Below are 26960 nucleotides of genomic sequence, written 5' to 3'. Positions count from 1 at the left end.
AAGGGAACTGAGGCTGAGAGATTAGGAAAGGTGTCCAAGTCAGTTACACAGTAAATGGTAGAGAAACAGCCGTGGGCACCTGGCCCCAATGCCCGTTTTCTGGCTCGACAGTGGCCAGAGCTTCCTCGAGGGTCGGGTACATCAGAGCCTACGGACCGTTAGCGCGCAAGCGCTGGTGGAACTGAGCAGAGGAGGAGCAGAGCAGGAGCTGCCGGGGACCGCCTGGCGCTAGATTAAAGCCTTCTCAAGGAGGGAATGGGAAGGAGGGGAGCACAGCTGGGAGAAGGTAAATCGTCGTCCTGCGAGGCTGCCGCGGGGAGGATCCCGAGACCGCAAGAGCTGACTGGTTAAGATTTTCCGCGGCTGAAGCGAGTCCTGCGGGTCTCCCACCTCTAGTTCTCCCCGCCTCCCTCGCCCGCCCACTAGCCAGCTAGGTCTTGCAGAATCGAATCCATACTGAGAGATGCTGGGGCGGGGGCCGGCAGTTGCAGTTAAGAGTTTAGGCCAATCAATCCTCGGCCCCACTTCTCTCGACCAATAGAAAGTGGGCTAAGGCGCAGGGGCGGAAAATGTGGCTACACGAGCAGGTATTAGAGCCAATCAGCCATGGGCCTCGTTCCAGTCCACCAACCAGCAGCAAGAGCGGGTCTGGGGGCGGGAGGCCAGAGCAGCTGTCAGGCCAAAGTCCGGCGAGCTACGAGCGGCTGGGCTGCTGGAGGAAGTGCGGCGCCGGGCCGGGCCCTGGAGATGGTCCCTGGCGCCGCGGGCTGGTGTTGTCTCGTTCTTTGGCTCCCCGCTTGCGTCGCGGCCCACGGTGAGCGGCAGCGGGCGGGGTTGCGCTGCGGGGAGGGGCTGGCCGTCCACCTTGAGCGCGTCTGGGGCCGGGGGCCACGGGTCACCTTGGGGACCCCGCGAGTTCCAGGGAGAGCAGGTCTAGAGATGGGCGCCTGGAGTGGATGGGTACGGGTCCCCCACCAACATGAGCTCGGCGCGGACTGAGGCTGGGCTGTGAGTCCTCAGCTTCCCACGTCGAAGCAAGATTTCCCCCTGCCCCCACTAGCGCCAACTTAGAAGGTTGAGGGGGCGAGGAATAGCGAACAACTAGAGAGAATACAAGCTGGAGATATGTTAGCACTCACTTGCATATACTGGACCCCACATTGCTACACGAAGGCTCACATGCACAATCACATACGTACACACCCAACCTGTTTGCATCTACATGAAAAAATAAACATACACCCATATACATGTGTGAGCACATATACATACTTACAATTTACACAGATCAGAAAATGTAAAGGTCAGGCAAAGATGTGTGTGCGGAGGAGGGCAAGTTTAGTGCTAATCCAGGAAGGCTTCCTGGGAGTGTTTCTGTATCTGATGGGAAGTCTCCACTCCTAGGATTTAAGGCTGTATTTGTAGCCCAGTGCCAAGTCAGTGGAGCTCTGCCTGGTGGCTATGTTTTGGACAGTACACAAGGACAGGTAAAGCCACAGTCAGACCCAACCCTGGCACACCTGGTAGCGGCTCGATAGTTTGTTGACTGACTAATGGACCTGTGGCAGCAGCTTCCACCCTTTCACATTCCTCAGTCTCTCTGGGCTAAGGAAACCAGGGACTCAAGTTCAGGTAAAACATGAAAAGTTTGGTGCTGAAGAGACCCACACGCTGTAAAAATCTGGTTGTTCCAGGAATTCCCTTTCTCAATGCAGTGGAGCTGGAAATAGTTTAGTTGTTCATTCAATTCAACAACCTTTCTGAGCACTCACTATAGCCTAGCCACTATGTTAGATAATGTGGATACAGCAGTGAATGAAATGATAAACTTATGGTCCTTATCCTACAGCAGCAGACAAACAATAAATTTATGAACACTGTATAATTACAAATTATGTTACAAGTGTCATTGGAGAAAAAGTACATTTTGAAGAGGCTTAAGGGAAGGGCAGTCACAGGGCAGGTTACTCTGAGAAAGTGACATTTAAGCTATGGCCTGATGGATGCATAGAAGTGAGCCATATAAAGAGGTAGAGTGAGGTTAGGAAGCACCCCCAGATAGAGGGAACTTGCAAGAAGACTTGGAGATGTGAAGAAACTGATAGGAGGCCCATTTTGCTTGAATATAGGAAGAGACGAGGTTGGATTAGTAGCTAAGGGCCACATCATGTAGGGCCTTGAAGACCAGAGTTAAGTTTAGATTTTAAGTGCAAAGGGAAATTGTTGAAGGGTATTGAAGCTGTGGGAATAGTGACATGATTATATTTGCTTTAAGATCTTTTAAGAAGATCCCTGGCAGTGGTTTGGGAAGTGAATCTTAGCAAGAATGGAGGCTAAGAGAGACCAGTTAAGAAGCTGGACAAGTCACAAGAAGAAATGATAGTGGCTGGACTAGGGGGATGGAAGTGGAACCAGAGTCAACTTTTAAGTTTTGGTGAGAGTTGTTTTGTGCACAGGCTACCACATCTCCACCTTGCAACTCCCAAGTCCGCTTCAGAGCGAAGATGGATTAACCCTTGGAAAGAACACTAGAGCTAACACTAGAGCTCTCAGTCTTCCTGGCTTATCTGTGCAAGCAGCAGCAGCTGGAAATCTCTGGGGTTACTAACTCTGTCTGCATCAACTCTGTCCTCCCCAGGGCAGAGGCCACCGACCTGGAGGACCCAACCGACTGAAGCTGGGTCCTGGGCCCAGACAATAGCCAGCCCAGTTGAAGGCACAGGGTCCATGATCTGAACCTGAAGCAGCCCTTTCCCTGGAGGATTCTCACCTGTACATTTTTACCTTTCAGGCTTACGCATCCATGATTATTTGTACTTTCAAGTGCTGAGTCCTGGGGACATTCGATACATCTTCACAGCCACACCTGCCAAGGACTTTGGTGGTATCTTTGTAAGTTCAGGAGGCCCTCTCATCTCTGATCCTGTCTCCACATTCCCCCAACTAAGTTGAGGTGACCTTCATCATCCCTTTAACCAACACCTGAGTGCTGGGACAGAGAAGGGAGCAGAACCCAGTTCTGTTTTCCAGGGGCTACAGAACCAGGAAGGGCTTCCAACTCTTCCTCTTGGTATAATACAGACCTGGGTGCCACAGAGGGAAAAGCTGTCTTCTTAGGGACGTGAAGTTGTGAAAAGCCAAGGTTCTGCTAGCTCCACCACTGAACTGTGTGACTTAAGGCTAATTACATCCCCTCTCTAGGTCCATACCAACTTCCCTACCTAACTCAGGGCAAGGCAGGGTGGGGCAGGACACCTTGGTGAGAATTAAGGAAAAATGCTCAAGTGTCCAGCACACAGAAATTGCTCTGTATTTCCTTCACATTTTGTGAGGAGCTGTTAAGATGGGATGGTCAGCCCCATCGTAAGGCAGGCATGTCTCCTCACACCCTCACCTGTTTAAATGCCTTTCAGCACACAAGGTATGAGCAGATTCACCTTGTCCCTGCTGAACCTTCAGAGGCCTGCGGGGAACTCAGCAACGGTTTCTTCATCCAGGACCAGATCGCTCTGGTGGAGAGGGGGTAAGGACTAGACAGGCCCTGGGCACAGGGGAGGGCAGGCATAGGGTAGATCAGTGTTGGTGGTGGTGCTTTGAAATTGTTGTTTTTAAATAATTTTTAAAGGGTTTTAAAGAAAATGTCTTAAGATTATCCAAGCCTTTGGTCATTTACTTGTGAGCCTTTATTAAAAAATCCTCCATGGTCCTTCTTTCATCCCCCCAGGGTGGTGGTCTGGGGAGGGAGAGCTAGAACCCTACCTTTCCTTTGGTCTCATCACCTCTTCCAGGGGCTGCTCCTTCCTCTCCAAGACCCGGGTGGTGCAGGAGCACGGCGGGCGGGCGGTGATCATCTCTGACAACGCAGTTGACAATGACAGCTTCTACGTGGAGATGATCCAGGACAGTACCCAGCGCACAGCTGACATCCCCGCCCTCTTCCTGCTCGGCCGAGATGGGTGAGGGCTCCTTGTCTCTGGCAGTATCAGAACCAGGCTGGGTGCCATGACTTGGGGAGGTCAAGGGCAATCACCAGTCCTTTCTCACAAGCCTTATTTTGGGGCGCCCTGGTTGGAGGGCCAAAAATGTCCTCAGGCTCTGGAATTCCCAGAGTGATGGGGACAGTGGGGCATGATGGGGTGCCAAGAAAGTGACCATCGCCACCTCTCTTCATGTCCTCCCAGCTACATGATCCGCCGCTCCTTGGAACAGCATGGGCTGCCATGGGCCATCATTTCCATCCCAGTCAATGTCACCAGCATCCCCACCTTTGAGCTGCTGCAACCGCCCTGGACCTTCTGGTAGAAGAGCTGGTCCCACATTCCAACCATAAACAACTCTGGGCTGGGAAGGGGAAATCCAGGAATCCTGCTGTTGGGGATTTATGGGTAGCATTTGAGGACAGGTGGAGTCAGGTAGAGGAAAAGAATGTGGGCTTTAACTAAGCTAAGGGAAGCCACATCACTGGCCTTCCCCAGGCTCCCATAACGTCTCGTGCTATGGGAAGAGGCAAGAGCCAGGCCCCAGGGCTTGTGGGCTAGGGTTTTAACAAAAGGGGCCAACAGCAGGTGGTCTGAGAGCCATCTGAGATGTGTCACATCCCACCTGGCTCCAGCCTCCCCACCCAGGGTCTTTCACAGCAGTTGCTGAATGGTGTAAGAAGCTGGTGTTTGAGGACTTAATAAACCCTCACTGACTTTTTAGCAATAAAACCTCTCATCAGGGTTGCAGCTGTGTCCTAGAATAAGAGCACACGAGGATGGAGGGGACTCCAAACACTCATCTGGTCCCATGTTCTTGTTTTAAGGGGAGGAAACTGAGGCCCAGAGAGGATATATGATTTGCCCAAGGTCCTCTAGGACTAGTGCTCATACTGCTAATCTTGGATCCCAGCAGCCTCCTGTTCAAGAACACAGGAAGCTGTAGTTCAGTCCCTGAGGAAAAGACTCATCTTGTAGCCTAGTTCTGGGGATCCATGTTGCACCTCAGAAGACCCCTGCTCCTAGACTTCAGATACATTTGCACAGCAGAACATAGATGAGACCAGAGATGAACCCAAACTGCGGGGCTGGAGCTCCCATGTCCCTCACCTGCTCTACCCTGTGCACCTTTGCGCCACCCATGTGATGGCTGTGTGCCCAGGGCAGCTCGTCAAGCCATTCTCCACAAAGCACTCCTGCAGAGGCCTGTCACCTCTCGTGTTTTATTGAAAACAGTGGGCAGGCGGGGTGGGAGGGGGTGTTGGCTGCTGTGAAGGAGTAAGAACCCAATAGGCCAGACAGGCAGATTCTACCTGGCTCATGACCCAGGAAAGGGCCTGTGGGGTGGCACCTGCTCTCCGTGGGATCCTTCAGCAGGGGCGTGGCAGGCCCCTCAAGGAAGGCAGGCAGAAAGGAATTGCAAGTGATGGGTTATAACTTCCACAGCTTCCGACCCAAGAGTGAGGGGTAGTGCTAATCTGGGGATGAGGAGGCCACAGTCATGGCTAATCTGAGTATCTAGACCAGCTCTTCTAGGTTTCTGGAAGACTTCAGTGTTCCTCTGTGGAGACCCTAAAGATGGAGACTGAGGCCAGGGGAGGCCCTCACTGATTCTTTCTAGAAGATTCTGGAACAGCCTAAATTAAGGAGCACAGACCTTTCATCCTCCAGGTCTCAGCCATGCTGCTAGAGTCCTCAGTGGGAAGAGGGCGTGAAGGGGTGATGATCCCCCACACCCCCCACCCAGGGGAGGCAGAGGCCTCTTCCATACCCATCCCACGGGGCTGGCCACTGTGCCAGGGCCCAGGAGGCAAGGCACAGAGGTTCCAGGGTCTGGGGAGGGGGCTAATCTCCACTCTCCCTGCTGTCTCAGTGGCAGGAGTGGGGAGGTGGGAGAGGCGGGTAATCGCCCCGGTTCAGTGTTGTCCTGCAGAGGGCCTTGGGGAAGGCGCTCTGGAGGCCCAGCTCCTCCCTGCCTCTCCCAGCTGTGCTAGTGGTCAGACCACAACAGTGGGAGGTGGGGAAGAGGTGAGGGCATCTCACCCGCTTTCTTCTTCACTGAAGTCAGGCTGTTCTCAGATTATCACTTTGCTACCCTCTCCGTAGCAAGTTGGGAGGGGTGGATGGGTAAGTGTGGCCATGGGGCCAAGGGGAAGAAAGACTGGTAGGCCCTGACCTTGGTTCCAGCCATGTATACCCGTACCTCAGGAGGAGGCCAGTTCTGAGAGGCTCAGGGACAGCACAGAGCCTGAGCCCCTCAGCAGCAGTGTCCAGGGCGTGAGGTCCGGGGGGGGTGTGGAGGGCCTAGGGTCCTGCCTGTCCTACCCTCTGGCAGAAACAGAGCTGGAATGGGGGAAAGCAGGCAACGGGAGTGGGGAGTTCCTTCCAAGCCTCTGCTCTGGGGGAAGGCCCCCCTTTCCGACGGTCTGGGGTAGGACCCCTTCCAGGAAGGGCCACATCACACGTCAGTCATCTCATCCCCCAGCTCCGCATCTTCTGGCTCTCCTTCCTCCTCCTCTTCGTCCTCCTCCTCCTCAGATGTCACGTTGGGTTCATCAGCCTCTGCCAGGCATTTGGGGCAGGAACAGACAAACAGATAGTTCTCCCTGCAGGGTGGGGGGTGGTGGTGAGGGTGCAAAGCTAGGCAGCCACCGGGACAGGGGAGCCCGGAGCCCAGCCGCCCACCATGTCCCCAGCTGGCACCTGAGGATCTTGTGGCGGCTGTGGCGGCTGCGCTCCCGCTGACAGCAGTCTAGGTAACTGATGCAGATTTCCTGAAGGGCAGGAGAGAGGCGGGCTCTGGGCCTGTGCTTTCTGCCAGGTGGCATTAGGCCTGCCTAGCCACTGCCCCGCCTCCAGCTGCTGCCCCATCCCCAGGAGCCTGAGCTGCCCTTCAGCCAAGGGGTAGGCTGCTCAGATCCACTCCCCTGTGCTCGAGGCTTTAACAACCTGTGTCTGAGGTGGGGGATTGTGGTTAGCCTCAGGCCACGGTTAAAGGCAGCACACAGCCAAGGTCTGTGGCCTCTGGGACAGAAGTCTTCTTGGAGTGAAGTTACCTGCCCTGAAAGAAGTTTCAACCAGGCTCTGTGCACTGTGCTAACAGCCAGGACCCCAAGCCCTCACCAACATCCCACAGGCCAAGCCACAAAGGGCCATATCCTGCTTCCTTAGAAGCTGCAGATAGACAGCTCGGGACAAGAACACAGGCACCAGCTGTCTCTTAAACACTACTCAGAGGCTTTCTGGAGTTTTTTGAAGTGGGGTGGGTTAGAGCATGCCCATGGGCAAGACTCCTGTCCTGGGGCATGTGAAGACTCAACCCAGCAGCCTGGTGTGGGCTGGGCTGCTCCCAGTTCCTGGAGAGAACTTGAAAGGCCTGCTGCCCACCCGCCCCCACAGCTACTGGCCCCCTCACCTCTCCTGGCTTAATATCCTCCAGGGCGGTGACATGCAAAAGGAAGTTGTTTTCTGGGAAGGAGGTCTCTGCGTTGGGGACACAGCTGTGGTTGCCTGGGTTATGAGAGGCAGGTAATGAGGATTGTTGACTAATAAAAAGAACAGCCTCAACCGTGCAAAGCACTAGGTCCCATCTTTCCTTATTCTCTGGTCCCTGCCAGGGCTGTGCAGGTCCTGGAACCCAGGTTTCCTGACTCCACTACCTGGCCAGTGCTCTTTCCTGAAGACCACAGAGCACAGGCCCAAATGCACTCCCGTCTCACTCCCCTCCCCCACCTGCCATGACTGCCCCTGTTCCTCTCCTCACTGGTCAGTTCCATTCTCAGCTGTGTTCCCAGTGTCTCGCAAAGGGATGGACAGGGCTGCGAAAGGGATGCCCGTGCCAGGCCACTTGACTCAGCCCTGTTACTGGACACCTGGTGACAGCTGAGCCAGACCCTCTGAGAGCCTAGTTTGGGACGGGTAGTGTCCCCAGAGCTAGGGAGGAAGGGTTTGCAGTGAGGAAAGCAGATGGTGGGAGGCTGAGATCTGGAAAAGACAACAGTCTGAGCTGGCTCTGGCCCTCCCCATCAGGTGCTGATGAGACTGCCTTCCAGCCTGAGCGCCTCCTGGGCTCTCAGACACTCCCCGACCAAAGCTCACAGGGCGTGGTGGTGCAAAGCCCATGGTTCCCTTTGCAAGAATCAGAGCTCTGTCCCCTGCCCTAGCCCCGGGCTTAGCCCACCGGAAGGTCTTATACATAAACGTATATTAAGGCACGAGCAGTCCAATGAATGAATGAATGAAAAAAATGATAGAAGATGGAGGGGAAATCCCCAAGGAAGCTCAGCCCTAACCCCACTCCCAGACTCAACTCGACCAGCCCAGAAGGAGCTGAGAGAGATGAATGCAGCTTGAAGCTACCCCTTCTCAACGCCGGGACTCACAGCAGCTCTGAAGCACAAAGAGGCCAGATCCTTCGCAGTTAAGAAACTCGCCAGTTGCTGTAAGACAGTAACACGCAGAGTTACTGCTTCCATTTTATAGGTGGGAAAAGGAAAGTAGGCTTATAAGGACAGGCACTGGCTCCACCTTCTTGCCACCCAGTCACTACCATTTTGCCTGAACCTGCTTCTCTGAGGCACAAGACTTGCTCTTCTATAAACAATACCGGCACTCTGTCCACCCCCAGCATCGAGCCTCTGCATGGGTCTCAGGGCCGTCTCTCATGTGTGTCCTGTGGGCCGATCTGAAGCTTCCCACAGGCACACAGGGATTACCTCCCCCAACCGTGAACTCAGAGCTCCCTGGGGGAAGGCTGTGTCCACCATCTGACTGATGGGCGTCTCCAAGGTTGGGTGAGGCCAAGGCTCCATCTCACCAACCTGCCTCGATGTCCTTGTACAGCTGGTCAATGAAGGCGTCCAGCTGCTCACGGTCCTGCGGCTTCAGCTCCAGAGCGTCACAGGCATGGACCCACTGGCTCAGGGAGCTGGGGGGTCCCAGGCAGCCGTGGTTGGAGAAGAGGCCCAGCTCACAGGGCTCTCCACCTCCAAGCAAGTTAAGTCCATTTCTTTCTCCGGGAGTAGAGTTGGGTGTGTGTGGGGGGGTGTCCTTTCCCAATAGACCAAGTGTTCCCAAGACCCAGTCTCTCCAGCCCCCACCACTGTGTTTAGTCCAGCATTCTGGCCAGAGTCACACCCTGCCCCACCCTAGTTTTGAAAGGAGCTGTGGCTACTTTCCTCAGTCAATCTCCCACCCGAGCCCCGAGGGACAAGTCCGATAGCTCTGGAACATTCTCTCCTAACCTGGTCCCAATTCCTTGGCCATTGGTCCCAACAAGAGCAAAGAGAGACCGGAATCCATCGGGAGTGAACCACTGTAGGGGGAAAGAACAACACTCAGGTTACAGCCACTTGCTGTTTTCTTCCTGGTACAACTCTCTGTTGAGGAACTTTTCCATAAGTCAGTCCCATCCCAACTCCAGAAGACCAGGTCTGCTCGGCTTAGCTGTCCTAGAAGGGGACAGTTGCTTCTGGAGAGCAGGAGTCACTGGAAGGCCACTGGTCCCACCTTCCCCAGCTCACCTGGCTGAGTGCTTCCTCATAAAGCGCCTCTGTGAAGAGTCTCCGCAGGAGCTCCAGCTGGCCCTGGTTTGGGGGAAGCGGAGAGAGACTGACATCCTGGGAACTTCACATTAGCACCCAGGCAGGGCCCAGAAGATCATGTGAGGGAAGGAAAAGGGCCAGCTCTGTAGCCTGAGCTTTCCCTGGGGGCAAAACAGAGCCCAGAGTCCTTATCTCCAAAGAGCCTTGGCAGTCTGCTGGCCTGTTCCGACCTGAGGTAGCAAACCCCAAATGCTTCCCTATTTTCCATCATTTGTGGCAGCAGGGCTGAGGCAGCCTGGCTTAGAATGTCTGTCCTCACCACCACCCTCCAGGCTCCCTGACCTGTGTCCAGAGCAGCTTGATCCTCCCCCTCTTTTCCCCAAAATTTAGTGTAGGGAGGCCCACCCCACATGCCCTTTCACACACCTGCCTCCTCCTTCAGGCAGCTCCTCCTGGTGTTGTCAGTGAGACTGAGTAACTCTGATTCGGAGTGGGCACTCAGTACACTGGCAACTCAAATTCTGTTTCATACTGCGCCCTGACCCTGTGGGCCCCCAACCCTCCATTTTCCGCTAACCCGATTTGCCCACTGCTATCCTAGCACGAGGTCCTGCCTAATCCACACCAGGGCACCCAGCCCCTCCTTCCTCTGTCATCACCCTACTTCCCAATTTTAAGACCACATTAGGTCATGAAGTTAAATGGCAGCAAGAATACAAGTTCTCTGAATAGATTTTCAGACCCAGGCTCTAACCTCTTTCTGTGGCTGGGAAGGGAGCAAATGCGGAGCTTCCCTCAGGGAGCCATGGACATCCCAAGCTATTGGCGGGTGGGAGGGTCACAGGGGAAGACCAACCTTGAATTTGTCCCCCAGGAGTTTATGGACAATTTCCTCCTCCTCGTTAGCCATTTTATTACAGAACTGGGAGAAGAGCCTGATCCAGCGATCCTTATCCTTAGCCTGCAGTGAACAAACACACTTCAGGGTCACGTGTGCACAGCCCACACATGCATGTGCACACATGGACTCATGGACACCCTCCTCCTCACTGCCACTCCTGCCCATGTGGGAGGGGTAGACCGTGATTCTAAAGCCCCTGCCCTCAGAGAAACACCATCACACATGAGCTTCTAGGTAGACCCTTCCCTCCCACCCTGCCCACACCCAACCATCTCCCCAGCTGGTGCCCAGCTAGCCAATTCAAATTCAACAACACTCGGGGAAATAGAAGAATAAGCAGCAATATTAATAGAAGGGGTTAGAGTGGCCGCTCTCACTTTATCTAAGAGATACAATCCTGGAAAAGTGGTGCTTATAATCAAATGCATGAATTGCTGCTACACTGGAAGTCATCTCATAGATCAAAGACGACAGGGAAGATGAGCCCCCACTCTCCCTGCCAGATTTCTGGTTCGCTACTCCTCAGGTTTACATAGCAAGCAGCTCTCCTTCGGGAAGCCTAGAAGAAACTCCGCGTCCAAGTCAGGGTCTTAAGGTGAGAAGGAAACTGAGGTCAAGGGTCGAATGAGGCCAGAGTCAGCGTCCCTGAGATCAGGTAGGCTCACCTGTTTCACTGTGGCCACCATCCGGGCCATCAACATGATGCTTGCAGTCTCAGGGGGGTAGTGAACACTCCTGGGGAGAAAGAAAAAGGTGTGGCCTAGAAATTCCCTCCCCAGTAGCTGAGTTCAAGGAAGCCTGGTCTGACTGCTATAGAGAATCCTTCCTACCAATCCCACTTATAACCAAAAAGGGCAAGTCATTGGCAAGAACTTGGGCAGGATTTTATACCTCTATGGGCTTCGTGGGGCTGTTTCTGGGAGGGTGTAAAATGGTGGGACTGGCAGCTCAGATTAAAGGGAAGGGGTTGACTGATATGACCTCTGTTTAACCCTAAAGATAGAGGAAAAATCTGGGCGATGGTAACTTAACAAAGATGGCTGCATCTGCTGAGCATGGGGAAGGCAGAAAGGAAAGAGATGAAATGCTACCTACCTCCATGCCTCCTGCAGCTTATTGAGGGGATGCAGGGGGTCATCCTGCGAGGGGCCTGGGCACAGGACCTGATGGTACTGCTCAGCAGCAGCCAGCCGACATTCTGCACTGCAGTACATCACCTGTCGGGGGAGGTGGAGGTCAGCGCCCTAGGGTCTGGCCGTGGGGCGAGGCACAGACACCCATGTGGTACTCACCTCCTCTAAGTGCACTCCTTCCGCGAACAGCCCCTGGGCAGTAGTGAGTGGTATTATGAGATGAGAAAGCACATGGTGCTCTGGGGGCATGTGAGAGGGGAACCTAAGCCAGGCTTGTAAAGCCATGGGAAGGAAAGACTGCCTCTCAGGTACAGGGAAGAGCCCTGCCAGGCTCCTAGAATGAGGGCAAGCTCCCGCCAAGCCTATTTTCCAGACTGGAACAGAAAGGACGAAACTGAGGAGTAACTGAGCCTTTTCAACATCTTACCCTACCTTGGGGCTCTCAAGGGCCATGACCAGGTCTGTCCTCACTCCTGTCTCCCTGAAGAGGACTTCAGCCCCACCCCCAGGGACACTCACCTGGCAGTGGGGACAGTTCTGGTGGAGGTCCTTGCGCACAGAGCACAGCTCGGGGTGAGGCAGAACCTGGCCTGGTTTCCCGGTCAGCCTCTGGGCGTTCTCCTCTGCCTTCTCCAGTGCCCGAAGGCAGTGGTCACAGGCTGGGAGAGAGAGCCAGAAGTGACAACGTAAGGGTCGTGAGAGCTGGGGTCACATTTGTCCTTTTCACAGCAGCATCCCCAGGGCTACAATAGCACGTAGTAGGCGTTCGATAAAAGTTTGGGAAGTGAATGAATGAATGACTAAGTTAAAGAACGAAATGAATGGATGAATTTCACATGCATTCGAAGACAGATGGTGCCCTATTCCCTCTCTGGAGTCCCCACCCCTCCTGGCAGACTCTCTGTGCTTCTCAATGGGACTTAGTCTGTGGGGCTCCCCACCCCTCCCCCAAACTGGGCTTTCCCCATATTCTGGAGCCAACTGACCCTTCCTTTCCCATATTTTCACTACCCCAAGAAAAATGTGTAGAAAAAGCAAGTGGCTGGCAAAGCTAAGGGCATCCTATTTGCTTCTGACCCCTAATGCAATCTTTTTTGACCAAGAGACATGTGGTCTCCTCTTGGTAGAGGGCTCCACTTTGGCACAGAACCCCTCAGCATGACATCCAGTCTACAGGACGGGACAGACTGAATTCCACCTGAGTGACAGTCTTCCCCCAGGGAGCACCTGGGAAGAGCCTCTTGGCTGCAGGCTCACAGCCCCAAATGGAGGCATGGTACTTAGGCACGGTTCTCCAAGGGAAGATGTGCTTTCCTCCCGACACCCGGAGGCCCAGAGACATCAGCCGGCAGGGATGTATGTAGTTCTCTTCCATGCGCAAAGGCTGCTGCACCCAACAGCCCTGAGGCCTGGGCGAGAAGTGCTCACCTCGATAGCGATAAAGTGCATTCCAGAGAAACTGCGCAGCCACCAGGGGCCGTTCTATGAATATGGTCTCCCCCTTCTGGATCAGCTGTGTGGCAAACAGCCCCTTTCCCTAAGAGGGCAGAGAAGGAACAGGATGGCCTTAAGAAGAGACAGACGACATAGCTTCAAGGCTTCTGGAGGGCTGACCAGCCTCCTCCCACATGCTTCCCTCTCAGCAGGGGCCTCTGCCTCTGGAGGGCTCACAGAGCAAGGTCAGCCTCCATAAACTGCCTCCTCTGGAAATGCTGCTCTGACCTACTTCCAGCTGCACCTCCTCCAGCCTGTCCAGAGCAGAGGGCTTGAGATGGGAAGAGAGCCACCATGTCAGACTACTCAGAGGAGAATTTTTAGAATGGCCAGGGCAGGGCCAAAGTTCACAGCATTCTGGAACCTCCAGTACCAGGAGCTGGTAATGACAGGGTGGCTTTCTTGGAGTCATCCACACGCCCCTCTAAGATCCTGGCCGTGATGTTGCTGCTGCTCAGGGTTGCAGAGAAATCCTACACCACGGGAGAGGGAGGCCTAGTTTGGGGGAAAATATGCCCCACTTCCCCAGTCAGCCGGGGCCTCACAGCACCCAGCCTAGCACCGGGCACTCAGGAAGTTCTGAGATGTTACACCGAAGGAAATGGCTAATCCTAGCACCACTCCTAATGCTAACTTGCTGTGAATCTTTGAGCCAACTGCTTCACTTCTTTGCAACTGTTTCCCATCTGAAAAGCGAGTATTATAATAATACCTGCCAGGTAGTTTCCAGGATACAGTAATACAGCACAGGTGATGAGCTCTAGCTCCTCACTACTCAAAGTGAGGTGAGGGACTGGAATCATGAGCACTGCCTGGGAGTTGTTAGAAATGCAGAACCTCAGGACCCACTCCAGACCTGCTGAGTTAGAATCTGTGTTTGAACAAGATGCCCAGGTGATTCAAATGCATGTTAAATGAGAAGAACTGGTCTAAAGCACTGCGTACATCATGTAAGGGATGAAGGATGAGAAGACAACTGTTGAACTGCCATCTCTCAAATGTGCAAAGGGACTCAGGAGACAGCTTCAGAACCTAGGCAGTTACTGGTCCTGCTGGGCATTTTCCCCCACTATACATTTAGAGAAGAGGCCCCTGCCAACACTGAACTGTCACAAAAAGGGAGAGAAAAGAAATGACTGACCCAGCAGTGAAATGTCCTGTCATGTGGCCCCCCAGGCAGTTCCCTGTTTCCTTCTAGCATTGGTGCTCTGGCTAGACAGGGGCTCCTCCCAAAGTCAGAGCAGCAGGATGGGTAGACCTGGACAGGCCCTGAGCAACCCATGAACCAAGAATCTCAACCCTTTGGACAACTCTGGGAGCTCCAACAGTACAGCGGGACAGCCGGAACAAAACCACTGGCAAAGCCATGGATGTAGCTCGGTTGTCTTTCCCCACCTCCATGTCAAGTAGCCCCTGGGACCCAACCTAGCAAAAAGAAAACCTGGCCTTCCTCTGTGGGAAAAAAAGACATGGGCTGGGACCCACATTATCTCTGGCAATTTCAAGTCCTCAGTATTGGATAAATATTGATCTCTTTCTCCCTCTTTCTGGAGGACCAAATGTAGGAAATATTTATCAATCAAAGCAAAAGGGAAAAGAATCAGAGCTATTCCTCTACGAAACCACTCATCCCCCAAACATAGGAAAGTGTTTCAAGAAAAACAGCTCGAATTTGTATCACCAAGAAGCTTGGAGAGAACTGAAGCAGAATGGAAAGGGTACAAACTATGCAGTTATTTCCAATTTGAAAAGGAATTTTTTTTAAAGACTGTACAACAATCTAAAACTATGTAGTAAATTAATTCTTTATTAAATGATTTTCTAGAAAAACATTGATTGCTAAAAGTGAATCCAAAAGAAAGAAAGCCTAGACAGACTATTAAGCAATGCCAACATCTTTGGTCATTCATCATATTTGGTCAGGTTTCTGTTCTGACTGGTCATGTCCTTGGCATAGCAATTGGTAAAACTGTAAAAATCATCCCTGCTGATAACCATAGAGGCAACAGAGAAAGTGGTCGAAAACTACCCCCATGTCTATATGGTTTCATGAGCCAGCTCTCTCAAACCAAGTAATTCTCATGCTATTTAAACTATTCAATAACAGAGGGGGAAAAAATGGAAAGCTTCTCTATTTTACCAAAAAACAAGCATAACTTTGATGTGGTAACCTAAGAAAGATAGCATAAAGAAAAAAAAAAATCACAAACCAATCTGACTCGATGAATACAGATGCAAAAAACCCAGGGTACTCCATCTTTTCACGAAATCTGGATATATGATTTTTCTGCGGTAGCAGATCAGTTGTAGGCATGGAGAGAGAAGCCAGGTGGGGTTTTGATAGAAGGCTAGGACAGGACAATTTGGTCAGGAGAGTGGCTGGACTGATGAAGTAGGAGGGAAGAAGTAAAGAAAGGAGGGGGCTGAGAGATGGGGGGGGGGCTAAGTGAAAGTAAAGCTGAGTATCTCTGCATGCTAGGAGTGGTGCAATTGAGACACCATCAAACTGTCAGCCAATCAAGAGCACTAGAGGTCTTGCAGTGGGGATGAAGTTGTGAGCAGCTGAGGAGGCCAAGGATACAGAGGAGTTGATTTACCAAGGAAAGAGAGGAATGTTCCAGAGGCCCCTGGAATGGAAAGAGGGCAATGAAAGGCCAGGTCAGGGAACTGGATGAGTGTGAAGATGCTGAGAGCAGGAGACAAATGTCTAGAAGGCTGACATCTTGGGCAAGGACCAAAGATACCCACAGCCATTATATATGATGAAATATTCAACCTCATTAGTAAACAAAGAAATGTAAACGACAATACACCGAAACAGTTTTGCACATATCAACTAGCAAACGTGTAAGGAAAATACTCAGTGCTAGGGAGAACAAAAGGATGTGTGCACAGAAACTGAGCTCCAGTATCTTTGACCTCAGGGATGAAAAACAAGATATAACATAAAGGTCCACAAATGAGCAGCTGCTGAGTGAACTGTGGCCCTTCCGCTGTACATAGAAACTGAATTATTGATACTTAAATATTTACTGCTGCATCAAAAAGCAGTTTCCAAAAATATTTTAATATGCACATATTTACACAAATACAGGATTGTGAGTGTTTTACCTTCTCTTTCCTTACATGCACTTTCAATTTTTTTTTCTACAATGTACTTCAGAAACATGATAATAAAACAATAAAATGTCACTCTCTTGTTTAAACCCTTCAAATGCTCCCAGTGGGCTTCGGTCCAAATCCCTTAGCACTCCAAGACCCTTCCTGAAGTGTCCTGGCCTCTTTCCTCATCCGCCACCCAAATCTCACTCAGAAATTTTCCTGAGGACCCACCCTTTTTTTTTTTTTTTTTTATACCGCAGCTTCCTCTGCTCTGCATGTCCCGCCCACCGCTCCCGGGGCCCAGCAGCAACGTCCCCGGGCCCCGCTTGGAGCAGCTGTAGCGAGACCACTGACGAGGAGGCCCCCTTCTGCTGGGGGAGGAGGTGGCGCATGGAGACTTCGCTGGCCCCAGTCCACCAGGTGACCGCCCCGGAAGCCTGCACATGTGGACAGACTGGGAGCCCCCGAGCCGCGAGCACGGGCCGGGCCGCGCCGCAGCGTCCGAGCGGCAGAGAAGCTTCTAGGCTCTAGGAACGGGGTCCCACGGGGCGGTCTCCAGGGCCGGACGGGGTCGGCACTCCCGGGACGGTCTGCCGCGGCCTCACCTTGGCGCTGCTCACGAAGCGGACTTCCACGGCGACCCGGGCCCGGCCCGCCACGCCCACGCAGAAGGAGAACACGTCGCTCATGGAGGCCGCCATCTTGGGCGTACCTCCGCCTCCTGACCTTTGACCCACCTCAACCCGGGAGTCCCCGCCCCCACCGGCCCCGCCCCCGGCGTGAGTGCCCACCAGGCAGCGAGGGTTTGCGCTCTAGCGTGTCCCTTTGATCTGTGTGTATTGGTCGAGTGGTTCGTGCACTAGGTGGAACTGGGCCTGCCTTTGTACTTTTACATCTGTGCAGTTTTATCTGTCTCTGTTTTCGTGGCCAGCATCAGAGCCCTTGTGAGTGTGGTTTTGATGTATCCGTATCTGAGTTCATGTTTGTGTGTCTGAATGTTGTGTCTGGCACCCAGTGGCCTGTCTTGAGTCAAGCGCTCTTTGGCCCAGCCCTGGGGTGGGACAGCAGTGGGCCAACTTACTGCTATCCTCTCTGACCTGAAGGGAAGGACTAGCTTACTCCGCCTATCCATCCTACAAAGGCTGCCACAAGATTTTCTTTCTCCCTAGGCACTCTGACAGCCGGGAAGACAGTCCCCACACAGTCTAGCTGGATGTGTGCCTTTCTCAGACTCGTTAGTGGTGTGGGGACCTTGTAGCCTGAGGGTGCCAGAGGGAGGGTCCATTTTGGGCCTCAGGTCTGAAGACCCCTGAAATTGTATGCAGAAGTGAGTCTGCATATGCACATTGTCCTTACAACAGGAGACTGGCCTGTTCTCTTGTTCAGGGCCCCCAAAAGGCTGCAGACCTATAGCACCTGCCCCCACAGCCAGGCCTGACCACCAGTCTCATTTTGTTCCCTTTTCCTCCAGTTGATTCGGTGCTCCTTGAAAAGGGACCTGTGTCTGCATGTGCTGTGGTCTCATGGTGACATTTAGGGATTGGGTAGAGCCTGGTTAGTGCTGAATAGATAACTTGAATTTTTTGAAAAGTGAGCCAGGAAGAGGCAGATGCAACTGTGTTCTTTTGATTAATAAAGTAGACTTTGGGTCCAGCAGTTATGAAGGATTTCCCTGAAGACAGGAACAGAAAGTTTTTTGAAGCTGGACCCTAACCTCGCTCCAGTTGCAGCCTAGCATCCTGGAGAGGATGGTCCACTGCCTTGGGGGCAGGTGGTTTTCCAAGGCCGCCCCTGGCTCCTTGCCTTGCCCCTCTCCCTCAGAAAACTCTGGAGAGCAGTGTGGACCATGCCCTTCTCACCACGAGGTGGCAGGGCAGGTCTTCTACCAGCTCACCTCAACACAAGCCATTCTAGATTCCAAATGAATAACCCTCAACAGGGGCCTGCCAGGGAATGTAGAGTGGCAGAGAAATCAGCTCTGGAAATGTTGGTGGCAGGCTTCCTGGGAAGGAACAGGAGCCATGAATCAGGATCATGAAGAGGGGAAATAATAATACAGCATAGTTCAAGACAAAATGGTGATCTTGGCAAAGGCAGAGTTAAAACTTTCTTTACCCTATATTAAAGATGGAAAGGGGGTCAAGACCAGCAGCAAGAGGGAAAAAGATGGTGGTCAGGGCAGCACGTCTGCTCCAAGGAGGCAGCTGGGCCTGAGCTCCTTCTGAGAGTAGTAACAGTTTAGACAAAACAAGAAAACTTTGGGAAATTCTGTGAGAGGAAGTGGGCTAAATGATCTGTCTTTCCCTCTGCTCTCAACTCCACCATCTCCGATGGGAGTCTTCTAAGCCCAGACACTGACTCAGGAAGGCCCACTCTCCTCTGCAGCCAGGCTAGAAAAAGATGAATCCTTGGAAAGGCCAGGGCTGGTGCATGTACTGCTCCTCTGGGTGAAGGGGACCTATAAGCCTTCCTGCACATTTATTGGGCTTGGCACAATGTAAGTGCTCTACAGACATTTCAGCCCTGGGAAGTCTAAGTTATCAACACACCCATTATACAGAGTGAAAAAAATAGCCTCTGAAGTTCATTCTTAACTTGGCCAAGGACATAGCTGAAGGCCAAAGTCTGTGCTGCTGGACCATTTTCATTATTAGAGCTCCCAGGGGTAGTACCCCTTGACTCTGACAAGGCTCTTCATTAAGAAGGAGAGAATGGAGGTCCAGTGGGTGCCCCTGGGGAGAACTAGCCCAGACAGCCTGGGCTGAGCCTCTGTCGCAGTCCTCAGCTGTCCATTCCTGGCCCGGCGTCTTCTCTCTGGATGCTGGTTTCGGAGCTGCTGGAGGGCTCGTCTGGAGAGGCAGCCGTGGCAGACACAGGTGGCAGTTTCAGCCTTTGCTGCTTCTGGTACTTGACCCTGCGGTTTTGGAACCAGACCCTCACCTATAATTGAGGCAGTGGACAGAGATCAGAATGTGACCAGCAGTTCCCACTGCTTCCCCCATTCCCACAGTGCCCACTCGTCTCTGGCCAGAATTTACTCTTTGTTCTAAGGGAAGTATCTCCTTCAAAAGACCCTTTGTCTAATTCCAGTCACCATTCATTCACCCAACAAGTATTTATTAAGCTCCTAATATGTGCTAGGCACCACTCAAGGTGATGGTGATACAGTGGTGAGCCATTAAGGCATGGTCTCTGCCCTCAGAGAGCTCACAGTCTAGTGGAGAGACACTAATAACAAATATGGGAACAAACAAATATATAAGCACAAATGGGGGGTGTGAACGGGTTTGCGCCTCCCTGAGGAATCAGCACTTAAGCTTAGGCTCAGAGGGTGAGAGGCCAGCCTGATGGGGACAGAGAAAAGCAAGCCAGGGCAGGGGAGCTAAGCTTGGAGTGTTTGAGGACCAAAACAGAGGAGAGCGTGGCTGATGCACCTGAGAGAGGGGAAAGCAAAGGAAAGGAGAGTGTGAGAGGTCAGTGGGGACCAGATCACCCAGGACTGTGAAGGCTGTAGGGAAGGAGTGTCAACTTCGAGGCTTGTAAGTAGGGTGTGACATAGTCCTATTTACATCTCAAGTAAATTGCACATCTGGCTGCTGTTTGAAGAATGGATGTAAACAGATGCAGGGGAGAACTGGGAAACTGCTGCAGTGATCCAGCGAGAGCTGGGGCTGCCCACTTCCCTATATGATAAGAAAAATAGTCCCATTTGAAACTGGATGCAATGGAGAGAAATGAAGTGACTCCAGCTGTGTTTTGGAGGTAGGAGTGACAAGGCTGGCTGATGGAGTGGAAGAGAAAGAACACTCTAGGATCACTAGGTATTTTGAGCACTGGGTGGACACTGGACTGCCATGTGTGGGGAAAGAAAGAGATTTGGGGAGGAAAAAGATCGAGAATTGAGGTTTTGACTTGTTAAGTTTGAAATGGCTACCCACAAGACATCCAATTGGAGGCCAAAAGAAGGTAGTTAGCTGCACAAATCAGAAAAGAGGGGTGGGCAGAGAATACAAATTTGGGAGTCATTGGCTTGTAGATGGTATTTCAAACTGTGAGAGTAGATGAAATCAGCTGGGGAGAAAGATTTGAGGTCACAAAGAGAAGGGTTGCCTACAAAGGCGACGGGGAAGAAAGGACCGGAGAGCTGGGAGGAAAACCAAGAGACTGCAGTGTCTGGAAGCCAAAAGAAGAGTGTGATTCAATAAGAGAAGGAGTGGTCAACTGTCCTGAGAGGTGGAGTATCATAAGGAAAGGGAAGCAGTTGTTGCCTCTGGCAACATGGAGGTCATTAGAGACCTTGATGAGAAGGTTTGATGAAATGGTAGGGAAAGAGTTCACACTGGGATGAGTAAGGAGTAGAGGGGAGGGGAGTATATGGAGAGAACATAGCCAGTGCCTGTGAAAAAGCAGAGAAATGATGCAGCAGCTGGAGGGGAATATGAGGTGAAGAGAATGTTTATTATTTTTAATGTTAGTCCCTTGGATACTTACTCAATCTCATTGTCAGCTCCTTATTTAGCATGCAAACGTTATATTATAAAGTTCAGGTTAACACCATGTGTTGTTCCCATAACGTGACTTCAAATAGGACTCTTTTTCTCATCATACAGGGAAGGAAGTGTGCCAATGGGTAGGGCCTGTCTCTCCCAACGACCTGCCACAGAGGACAAAAGCCCATGTCTTCCTCCCAGGGTCTTTAAGAGAGTAGTGTCTGTCCCCAGGTGCAGCCCAGGCCCCACCTGAGTCCCTGCTCTCACCTGGTTCTCCGTAAGGTTGAGCTGGGCTGCCAGCTGGGCTCTCTGCTTCCCCACCAGATTGTGCTGTTTTGCAAACATTTTCTCCAACTCTTCCAACTGCTCCAAGTTAAACATAGTTCGAACCCTCTTTTGGGATCTCTCAGTGTCCTGAAGGTCGTGAGCTGGGGCCCAGTCTGGAGGACCCCAGAGGCCTGGGCAGTGAGCCAGCTCCAAGCCTGAAAAGGAATCAGCAGGAGGGGAGGTTAGCCAGTCCCCCTCTGCCCTCTCATCTTGGAGGAGAGAGAACAACTCGCAGCTCCCCTGTACTGCCTTGTCCTCGGCCAGGTAACACAGCAAAAAGGCAGAGAGGGAAGACACTCCCAAATGAGAAAGAAGGGACAGTGCTGTGAGACCACTTCTGTCTCTACTATTCTTCAACAGAGTGGCTTAATCTCTGCCCCTAAGAGGAGTTGCCAGACCTCCATCTTTCCTGTCCTCCTCTCCTTTCCTTGGCTACTTTAGGAAAACCCTATGGGATAAACAGAGAAGGGACCCCTTCTGAACAAAGAGTTCATCCTTTTCGATGTCTACTATGTTTCAGACATGCTTCCGGGACAAAATACAAAAATTCCTAACAGTAAAAAGGGTAAATAAGTAAAATGTTGAGTAAAAAAGGTACATAAGTAAAACATTGAGTATGTCAGAAAGTGATGAGCGCTAGTGAGAATAAGGCAGGGAGGGACAGGGGAGGTGTATGTGGGAGTGGGGGCCGTTTGCATCTTCAGAAAGAGTAGCCACCTCATTGAGGTCACATTTGAACGGGGTCAGTATGTACAGTTTGTGCCCTGCACACAGGTACCTAGCTGAGAGGGTAAGTGGAGTCTGATATTCTGCCCAATTCTTGCTCCCTGACCAGGTTTTGTGTCTGCTTAAAGTTAGGGGTGCCTTTTTCTAATGCACATAAGGTACTATTCAGCTCATCAAGCTGTGGGCCAGTGGAGGTGGAGATTGGTCCAGTGGGGAGACAGTACCTGAGTCATATCGCTGAAGGAATGAGGAAGTAAGCCACTGGGCTGTCTTGGAGGGAAGTGTTCCAAACAGAGGCCCCACAAGTGCAGTGCTAAGATTCCTCAGTTACCACTAGCCTTGGCGAGGCTCCAGGGTTGGCAGACAAACTGCCTGAGTGAATGGAGAGAGGCCAGGGCCCTAGCGGCCCAAGACCTGAGTCACTGGGCCCACCTGGCTTACCATAAACATAGGCATTAATAGCAAAAGATGAGAAATAATCAATGCCTTCTGATTAAAATATGGTACATCCTTACAGTGGACCACTCTGTGGCATAAAGAAGCTCTGCATGTATTGATAAAGGAAAAATCTCCAGGATATATGGTCAAGTGAAAAGAGTAATGTGTCTAATATGGGAGATTAGAAGAATGTATATATGTGTATGTGTGTGTATATATGTGTGTATATATATATTCACACACATACACACATGCACGTGTATGTGTTCAGGTATTAAATATGTATAAAATACCTCTGGAAGAATTAAAACCTGGTGTCTGGCTGCCTGTGGGGTGGGGGGGAACCAGGTGGCTGTGGGGATAGGAATGGGAGAGGAAACTCTTATCTGTACTATGTCTTAGTAAACACTTTGAAGTTTGAACTGTGTGGATGTAATACCAATGCAAAAACCAACTTGCAAATGAGACAGCTGTAATCCAGAGACATAAACTGCAATTCAGACCCAGGTGTGTGGAGACGTTAGAAAAGAGTGGCTTGGAGTGAGGGCCGGGGCTCCCATGCAGTGGCATGAATTTAGATGGGGTTAGGAGACCAAGGTTTCTCTCCCACATGGTTGGAGGAATGTCCAGCCAAAAGGAATGGAGGAAATGCAGGATAGGGGGAACCCAGGAAGTAGGAGGCAGGTTAGATTGTCTTATAATAGCCTTCATATGGGTCGATAATGCTTGCACTAACTTTGCTCCTGTTCTCATGGAAACCATGGGAAAGCATGAACCAGATAGCCCAAAATGGCAAAGACTTGTGTAGGTGGATGTTAATGCGAGAGGACAAAGTTCCCTCAGCAGTTAAATTCGCACTGAGATGTAAGTCAGTGCCTGCGCTCCAGAGCCCAGAGCCCAGAGCCCCAAGGTACCATTCTCACAGCTGTACGCAGTGAAGTGTGGAAGCTAAGCTCACTCAGACATGAGCAGTGGAGGTGGGATGGGGTCTTTAACTCCTAACAGCTCCTCGCTGAGCAGTACCAGCAGTAGCACCCGCTTCTCCCGGTTAAAGGTAGGGCCCTGGGTTTGCGACGACGAGAGCCGCTTTGGCGAAGAGTCTGCGCCACAGAGTGTTACCCACAGAGGGTGGGGGAGGAAGCCAGGGCCTCTATAAATCCTTCCTCTAGCCACGCGGGGCCGGGCCCCGTGCAGCCCCTGCGCTGGCCTTGGCCGTCTTCTCAGCCCCGCTCTGCACCCGCCCTCACACACGCCTTCTCCCAGCTCAGCGGCGGGCCGGGCAGCCTCGCGCCCGGGTCTGGTCTCAAGGGTCCCACTCTCCCCCGGCTTTCAACTGCAAGGTCAAGGGTCATAGGGTTCCCACCCACTCCAAACCGCGTATGGTCCTCAAACTCAGGGGCATCTCCTCTATCCTATGCCTATCGCGGCCTCCTCCTCTCAGCCGCCCCGCCGGCTTCCCCGAACCGGCACCCGGCACCCCGTACCTGTGATGCCAAGGCCTTGGAGGCCGCAGAAGTGGGCCGCGCGCAGCCCCAGCACCAGGGTCTGGGGGCGCTGCTGGTCCAGCCCCGCGCTCAGGTAGGCGGGCAGCCACACCGCTGGACATGCGCCAGGCAGAACCCGGGCCGGAGGCCAGGAGGGAGCGTTCCCGAGGCCCGCGGCGGCGCAGCCGGGGACTGACAGCCGGGAGGCGCCGGGCGCGCGGGGGTCGGGCCTGGTCAGGATGGCCTCGACGGAGAAGGAGGACTCGAGGCGTCCGGGCGCGCGGTGTGGGTCTGGGCCAGACAAGCGGCGCAGCAGTGCGGGGAACGCGGGCTCGGGAGAGCAGCCCGGGCGCGGGGTCTGCACCCGAGCGTCCGATGGAGCGGGCGGCCGGCGTCCTCTCGGCCCCGCGCTGGGCATGGCGCGGCCCCTGCCGGGACGAGCGCAGGGAGGGGAGCCGGGGCCTCTGGGGCTGTGTGGGAAGCACAAGAAGCGAGTGAGAACACCTGCTTTAAATAGGGGAGAGAGCCTTGCTGGCCAGGCTTTTGGCCCCGGTGTCCGCGAGGGCTCTTAAGTTGGACGGGGCGGGGCGGACCGGGCCTTATCTTCCTGGGCCCAGACGCCGCCTCCAGCGCAGTGGACCCCCCAGATGCTCCAAAGCCCCGCGCGCTTTGCGCCCGTGGGAGGCCGGCATCCTCCTTCCTTCCGCATTGAAAAGTGCCCCCCGCTGGTGCGGTCTGGGTGAGGGGTGGGGGTGCGGAAAGGACCCTGAGCTCCCTTCGGCTCGCAGATGATCCCGGGCGAGCAACCCTGCCAGTGGGCGCCTTCAGGCCTCGGCTTATCCGCTCGCGGTCTTGAAGCAGAAGCCGTCATCTGTGACTAAGCAAGACCTTAAAAATTTTTAATTTAATTTAAATATCTTGTTTATAAACACAGTGAAAAGTAAATGCCCCACCTCGTCTGCCAGCCATCCAGCTTCCCTGCCTGGACACACAGCTGTAGTTACAATTTCTTTTGGATCTTTCCAGGCACTTTTTGCACCCACTACCTAGGAAAATTCTTTCTTATATTAAAAAAAAAAAAAAGTGAAAGGGGAAAAACTGTAATGGTTCCAGATTAAGAAATACTAATTCATTGCCAATTCACAGGAGTCGATGTCCTGCAAAACCTGTGTTATGTGGGTGTAAGGCAGGCATTTGTATCCCTGTTTCACAGATGGATAATCAGTATTTACCCTTGTCCTTGGGCAAGTTTCCAGTTACTGTTTGAATTTCTTCACATGTAAAATGGATATAGTAGTAGGTACCTCATGGAGTTGCTGAATTACATGAGTTACTGCATGTAAAGCATTTAGAATTGGCCTGGTGCGTACGCGGTGAGCACTATACTATGGTTGTGGAGCTCCCAGGGATTCCTGCCTTCCAGGCTCCCATAGCATTCTGCCTGCCTGCAAAAATGCCTAATATTGAAACTACTCAGTCAGGTCGAGGTGCAGTTCAATGGTGGTGTCCAGGCATCAGCTGTTTGGAACACCAACCGGCCTTATCTGCTGTGCCAAGTAAGGGCTGGAGGAAATTTGCTGGGATGGGGAGCCACCTGCCCCTCCCTGTTTCCACTTCAGCGAATACCCACAGCTTTCTGAGCAGCTCCTCAGGCCGCCTGGAACGTTGAGATTGTGTGCAAAATGATGGAAGAGTGACCCATCTGGTCCCAGGTCTAGCTACTGTGTTCTGGCCAGAGGATGCAGAGTCAGAGGTGAGGAAACACCAATGAGAGCTCTAGGGAAGGGGTGTAGGTGGGAGAGGCTCTCTCTTACATGAGGTCAGTCCCATTGGGAATAAAGAAGTTCTAGAACCCCCACCCCCATAACTCCCAAATCCTATGCACACTACCCCATTTCTCAACGTGGTTTTTTGAGGTTTCCTCTGAGGAGGGGCTGTGTGACCCAGCCCCCAGGACCCAACCAGGCTACAGTGCTGAGGCACCAAAAGCAGGCCTTGTGAGGTGGGATAGAGACATCCACTTTTTTGGGCTCACAAAGACAGCAGCTTTTGCTGATGGGGAACAATGGAGCATGATGGTGGAAAATATGGATTTTAGAGTTGGACAAAACGGCTTCAAATTCCAACTTTGTCACTGAACGTTTCTATGACTTTAGAGAAGTGGCTTATTCATTCTAAGCCATCATATCTTATAAGATGGGAATGATCTCTTAGGTGAGAAAATACTTAATGGGATTCTTATAAAAATTAAATGAGATTGTGTTTTTAGTTAAGTGATAAGCTATTATGGGGAGGAGAGAGGCTATTTACAATAACAGCATGCACCCTGGAATCGGGGGAGCTGACAAAAGAACAAGACAAAACTTGTTAAGAAGGCTTATGCATTTTGTTACCTCTGTTTGTAATGATTTTTAGGTAAAAGTATGGTCCCTGTGTGTTTAGCTCTGGATTTTCAGTACATTATTAACTATTTCCTGTTGTTTCACTTATTTCTTCTCAAACTGTAAATTCCTGAGGATAGATGTCAATATCTCCAATTTACATATAAGTAATTAGAGCAAGAGAGGTTAACAGCCTGCCTAGATTCAAATCCTCTAGCTATGGGACATTAGCAAAATGTGTTTTAATTTACACTTATTTCCCTGAAGACTGTTCAGATTGAGCCACTTTTGTGTGAAATGCGTGTTCAAGTGGTTTACTTATTTTTCCATTGGGTTACTATCTTTTTCTTATTTATTTGTAAGACTATTTATGTATAGATGGAGAGATATTTTGGAATCAAGTCTTTTGTGGTAATATATATAGAAGGAAGTATCTCCCACTCTGTGGCCTGCCTTTTCATTCTTTTAATGTTTTCTTTTGATGGACAAAATTACTAATTTTAAGAAAGGAAAAAAAGACAAAGGGAGAAACTGTAGGTTAAAAAGAGTCATGAAAGACATATTAATCAATTGTAATGGCCGATCTTATTAGGAGCCAAAGAAACTGTATAAATATTTATGAGATAACTGAGGATATTTAAATGCTGGATATTAGATAACATGCAAGATTATTGGTATATATTTTTATAGGTATCATAATAATATTTTTAGGTATGATAATATTTTTAGCTACATATAATGAATCCTTATATTTTATAAAAACTTACTGAACACATGAAAATATATTTAATGTAAAATATATCATGTCAGACCATATGACCCAGGAATCCCGCTCCTGGGCATATATCCAGAAGGAACCCTACTTCAAAATGACACCTGCACCCCAATGTTCATAGCAGCACTATTTACAATAGCCAAGACATGGAAACAGCCTAAATGTCCATCAATAGATGACTGGATAAAG

At 51.6% G+C, this 26960-nt stretch overlaps 3 protein-coding genes across 5 annotated transcripts; 1 reads left to right on the top strand and 2 right to left on the bottom strand.

Moving 5' to 3' along the window:
* The first annotated feature begins 659 nt into the window (after positions 1-659).
* On the top strand, positions 660-4724 carry PRADC1 (protease associated domain containing 1). Its single transcript, XM_074341318.1, has 5 exons — positions 660-814; positions 2792-2892; positions 3414-3523; positions 3789-3956; positions 4182-4724. The coding sequence occupies exons 1-5, from the start codon at positions 748-750 to the stop codon at positions 4300-4302; spliced, it is 567 nt and encodes a 188-aa protein (XP_074197419.1). The 5' UTR covers positions 660-747; the 3' UTR covers positions 4303-4724.
* A 447-nt stretch (positions 4725-5171) lies between these two features.
* Positions 5172-16898, bottom strand: SMYD5 (SMYD family member 5). 2 transcript variants are annotated; one of them, XM_074341314.1, is made up of 13 exons: positions 16756-16898; positions 12983-13091; positions 12074-12213; positions 11517-11638; positions 11087-11156; positions 10377-10481; positions 9500-9562; positions 9221-9291; positions 8798-8904; positions 8360-8416; positions 7393-7487; positions 6681-6751; positions 5172-6583 (listed from the first exon to the last, which is right to left on the bottom strand). In XM_074341314.1, exons 1-13 carry the CDS (start codon positions 16849-16851, stop codon positions 6436-6438), a joined length of 1254 nt encoding a protein of 417 aa, XP_074197415.1. In that variant the 5' UTR covers positions 16852-16898; the 3' UTR covers positions 5172-6435. The 2 variants fall into 2 exon arrangements, with proteins under 2 accessions (XP_074197415.1, XP_074197416.1); XM_074341315.1 differs by having other exon boundaries at positions 5172-6539.
* A 30-nt stretch (positions 16899-16928) lies between these two features.
* Positions 16929-25058, bottom strand: NOTO (notochord homeobox). 2 transcript variants are annotated; one of them, XM_074341317.1, is made up of 3 exons: positions 23616-25058; positions 20908-21122; positions 16929-19090 (listed from the first exon to the last, which is right to left on the bottom strand). In XM_074341317.1, the coding sequence occupies exons 1-3, from the start codon at positions 24031-24033 to the stop codon at positions 18932-18934; spliced, it is 792 nt and encodes a 263-aa protein (XP_074197418.1). In that variant the 5' UTR covers positions 24034-25058; the 3' UTR covers positions 16929-18931. The 2 variants fall into 2 exon arrangements, with proteins under 2 accessions (XP_074197418.1, XP_074197417.1); XM_074341316.1 differs by having other exon boundaries at positions 18958-21122.
* Positions 25059-26960: the final 1902 nt, after the last annotated feature.

Source organism: Camelus bactrianus, chromosome 15 (assembly GCF_048773025.1).
Source record: "Camelus bactrianus isolate YW-2024 breed Bactrian camel chromosome 15, ASM4877302v1, whole genome shotgun sequence".
NCBI classification, from domain to species: domain Eukaryota; kingdom Metazoa; phylum Chordata; class Mammalia; order Artiodactyla; family Camelidae; genus Camelus; species Camelus bactrianus.
Note: the sequence above shows the minus strand (reverse complement) of the source record. Positions and strands in the feature narration are given on the sequence as shown.

Excerpts from the sequence above, each read along its gene's own strand:
- NOTO (XM_074341316.1), bottom strand. The coding sequence starts at position 24,033 with ATGCCCAGCGCGGGGCCGAGAGGACGCCGGCCGCCCGCTCCATCGGAC. Across the intron at positions 21,123-23,615 it reads CCAAGGCCTTGGCATCACAG|GCTTGGAGCTGGCTCACTGC; the intron begins GTACGGGGTGCC and ends ATTCCTTTTCAG.
- PRADC1 (XM_074341318.1), top strand. The coding sequence starts at position 748 with ATGGTCCCTGGCGCCGCGGGCTGGTGTTGTCTCGTTCTTTGGCTCCCC. Across the intron at positions 2,893-3,413 it reads AGGACTTTGGTGGTATCTTT|CACACAAGGTATGAGCAGAT; the intron begins GTAAGTTCAGGA and ends AATGCCTTTCAG. Across the intron at positions 3,957-4,181 it reads TTCCTGCTCGGCCGAGATGG|CTACATGATCCGCCGCTCCT; the intron begins GTGAGGGCTCCT and ends ATGTCCTCCCAG.
- SMYD5 (XM_074341314.1), bottom strand. The coding sequence starts at position 16,851 with ATGGCGGCCTCCATGAGCGACGTGTTCTCCTTCTGCGTGGGCGTGGCG. Across the intron at positions 13,092-16,755 it reads GCTTCGTGAGCAGCGCCAAG|GGAAAGGGGCTGTTTGCCAC; the intron begins GTGAGGCCGCGG and ends CTGCCCTCTTAG. Across the intron at positions 9,292-9,499 it reads ATGAGGAAGCACTCAGCCAG|TGGTTCACTCCCGATGGATT; the intron begins GTGAGCTGGGGA and ends TTCCCCCTACAG.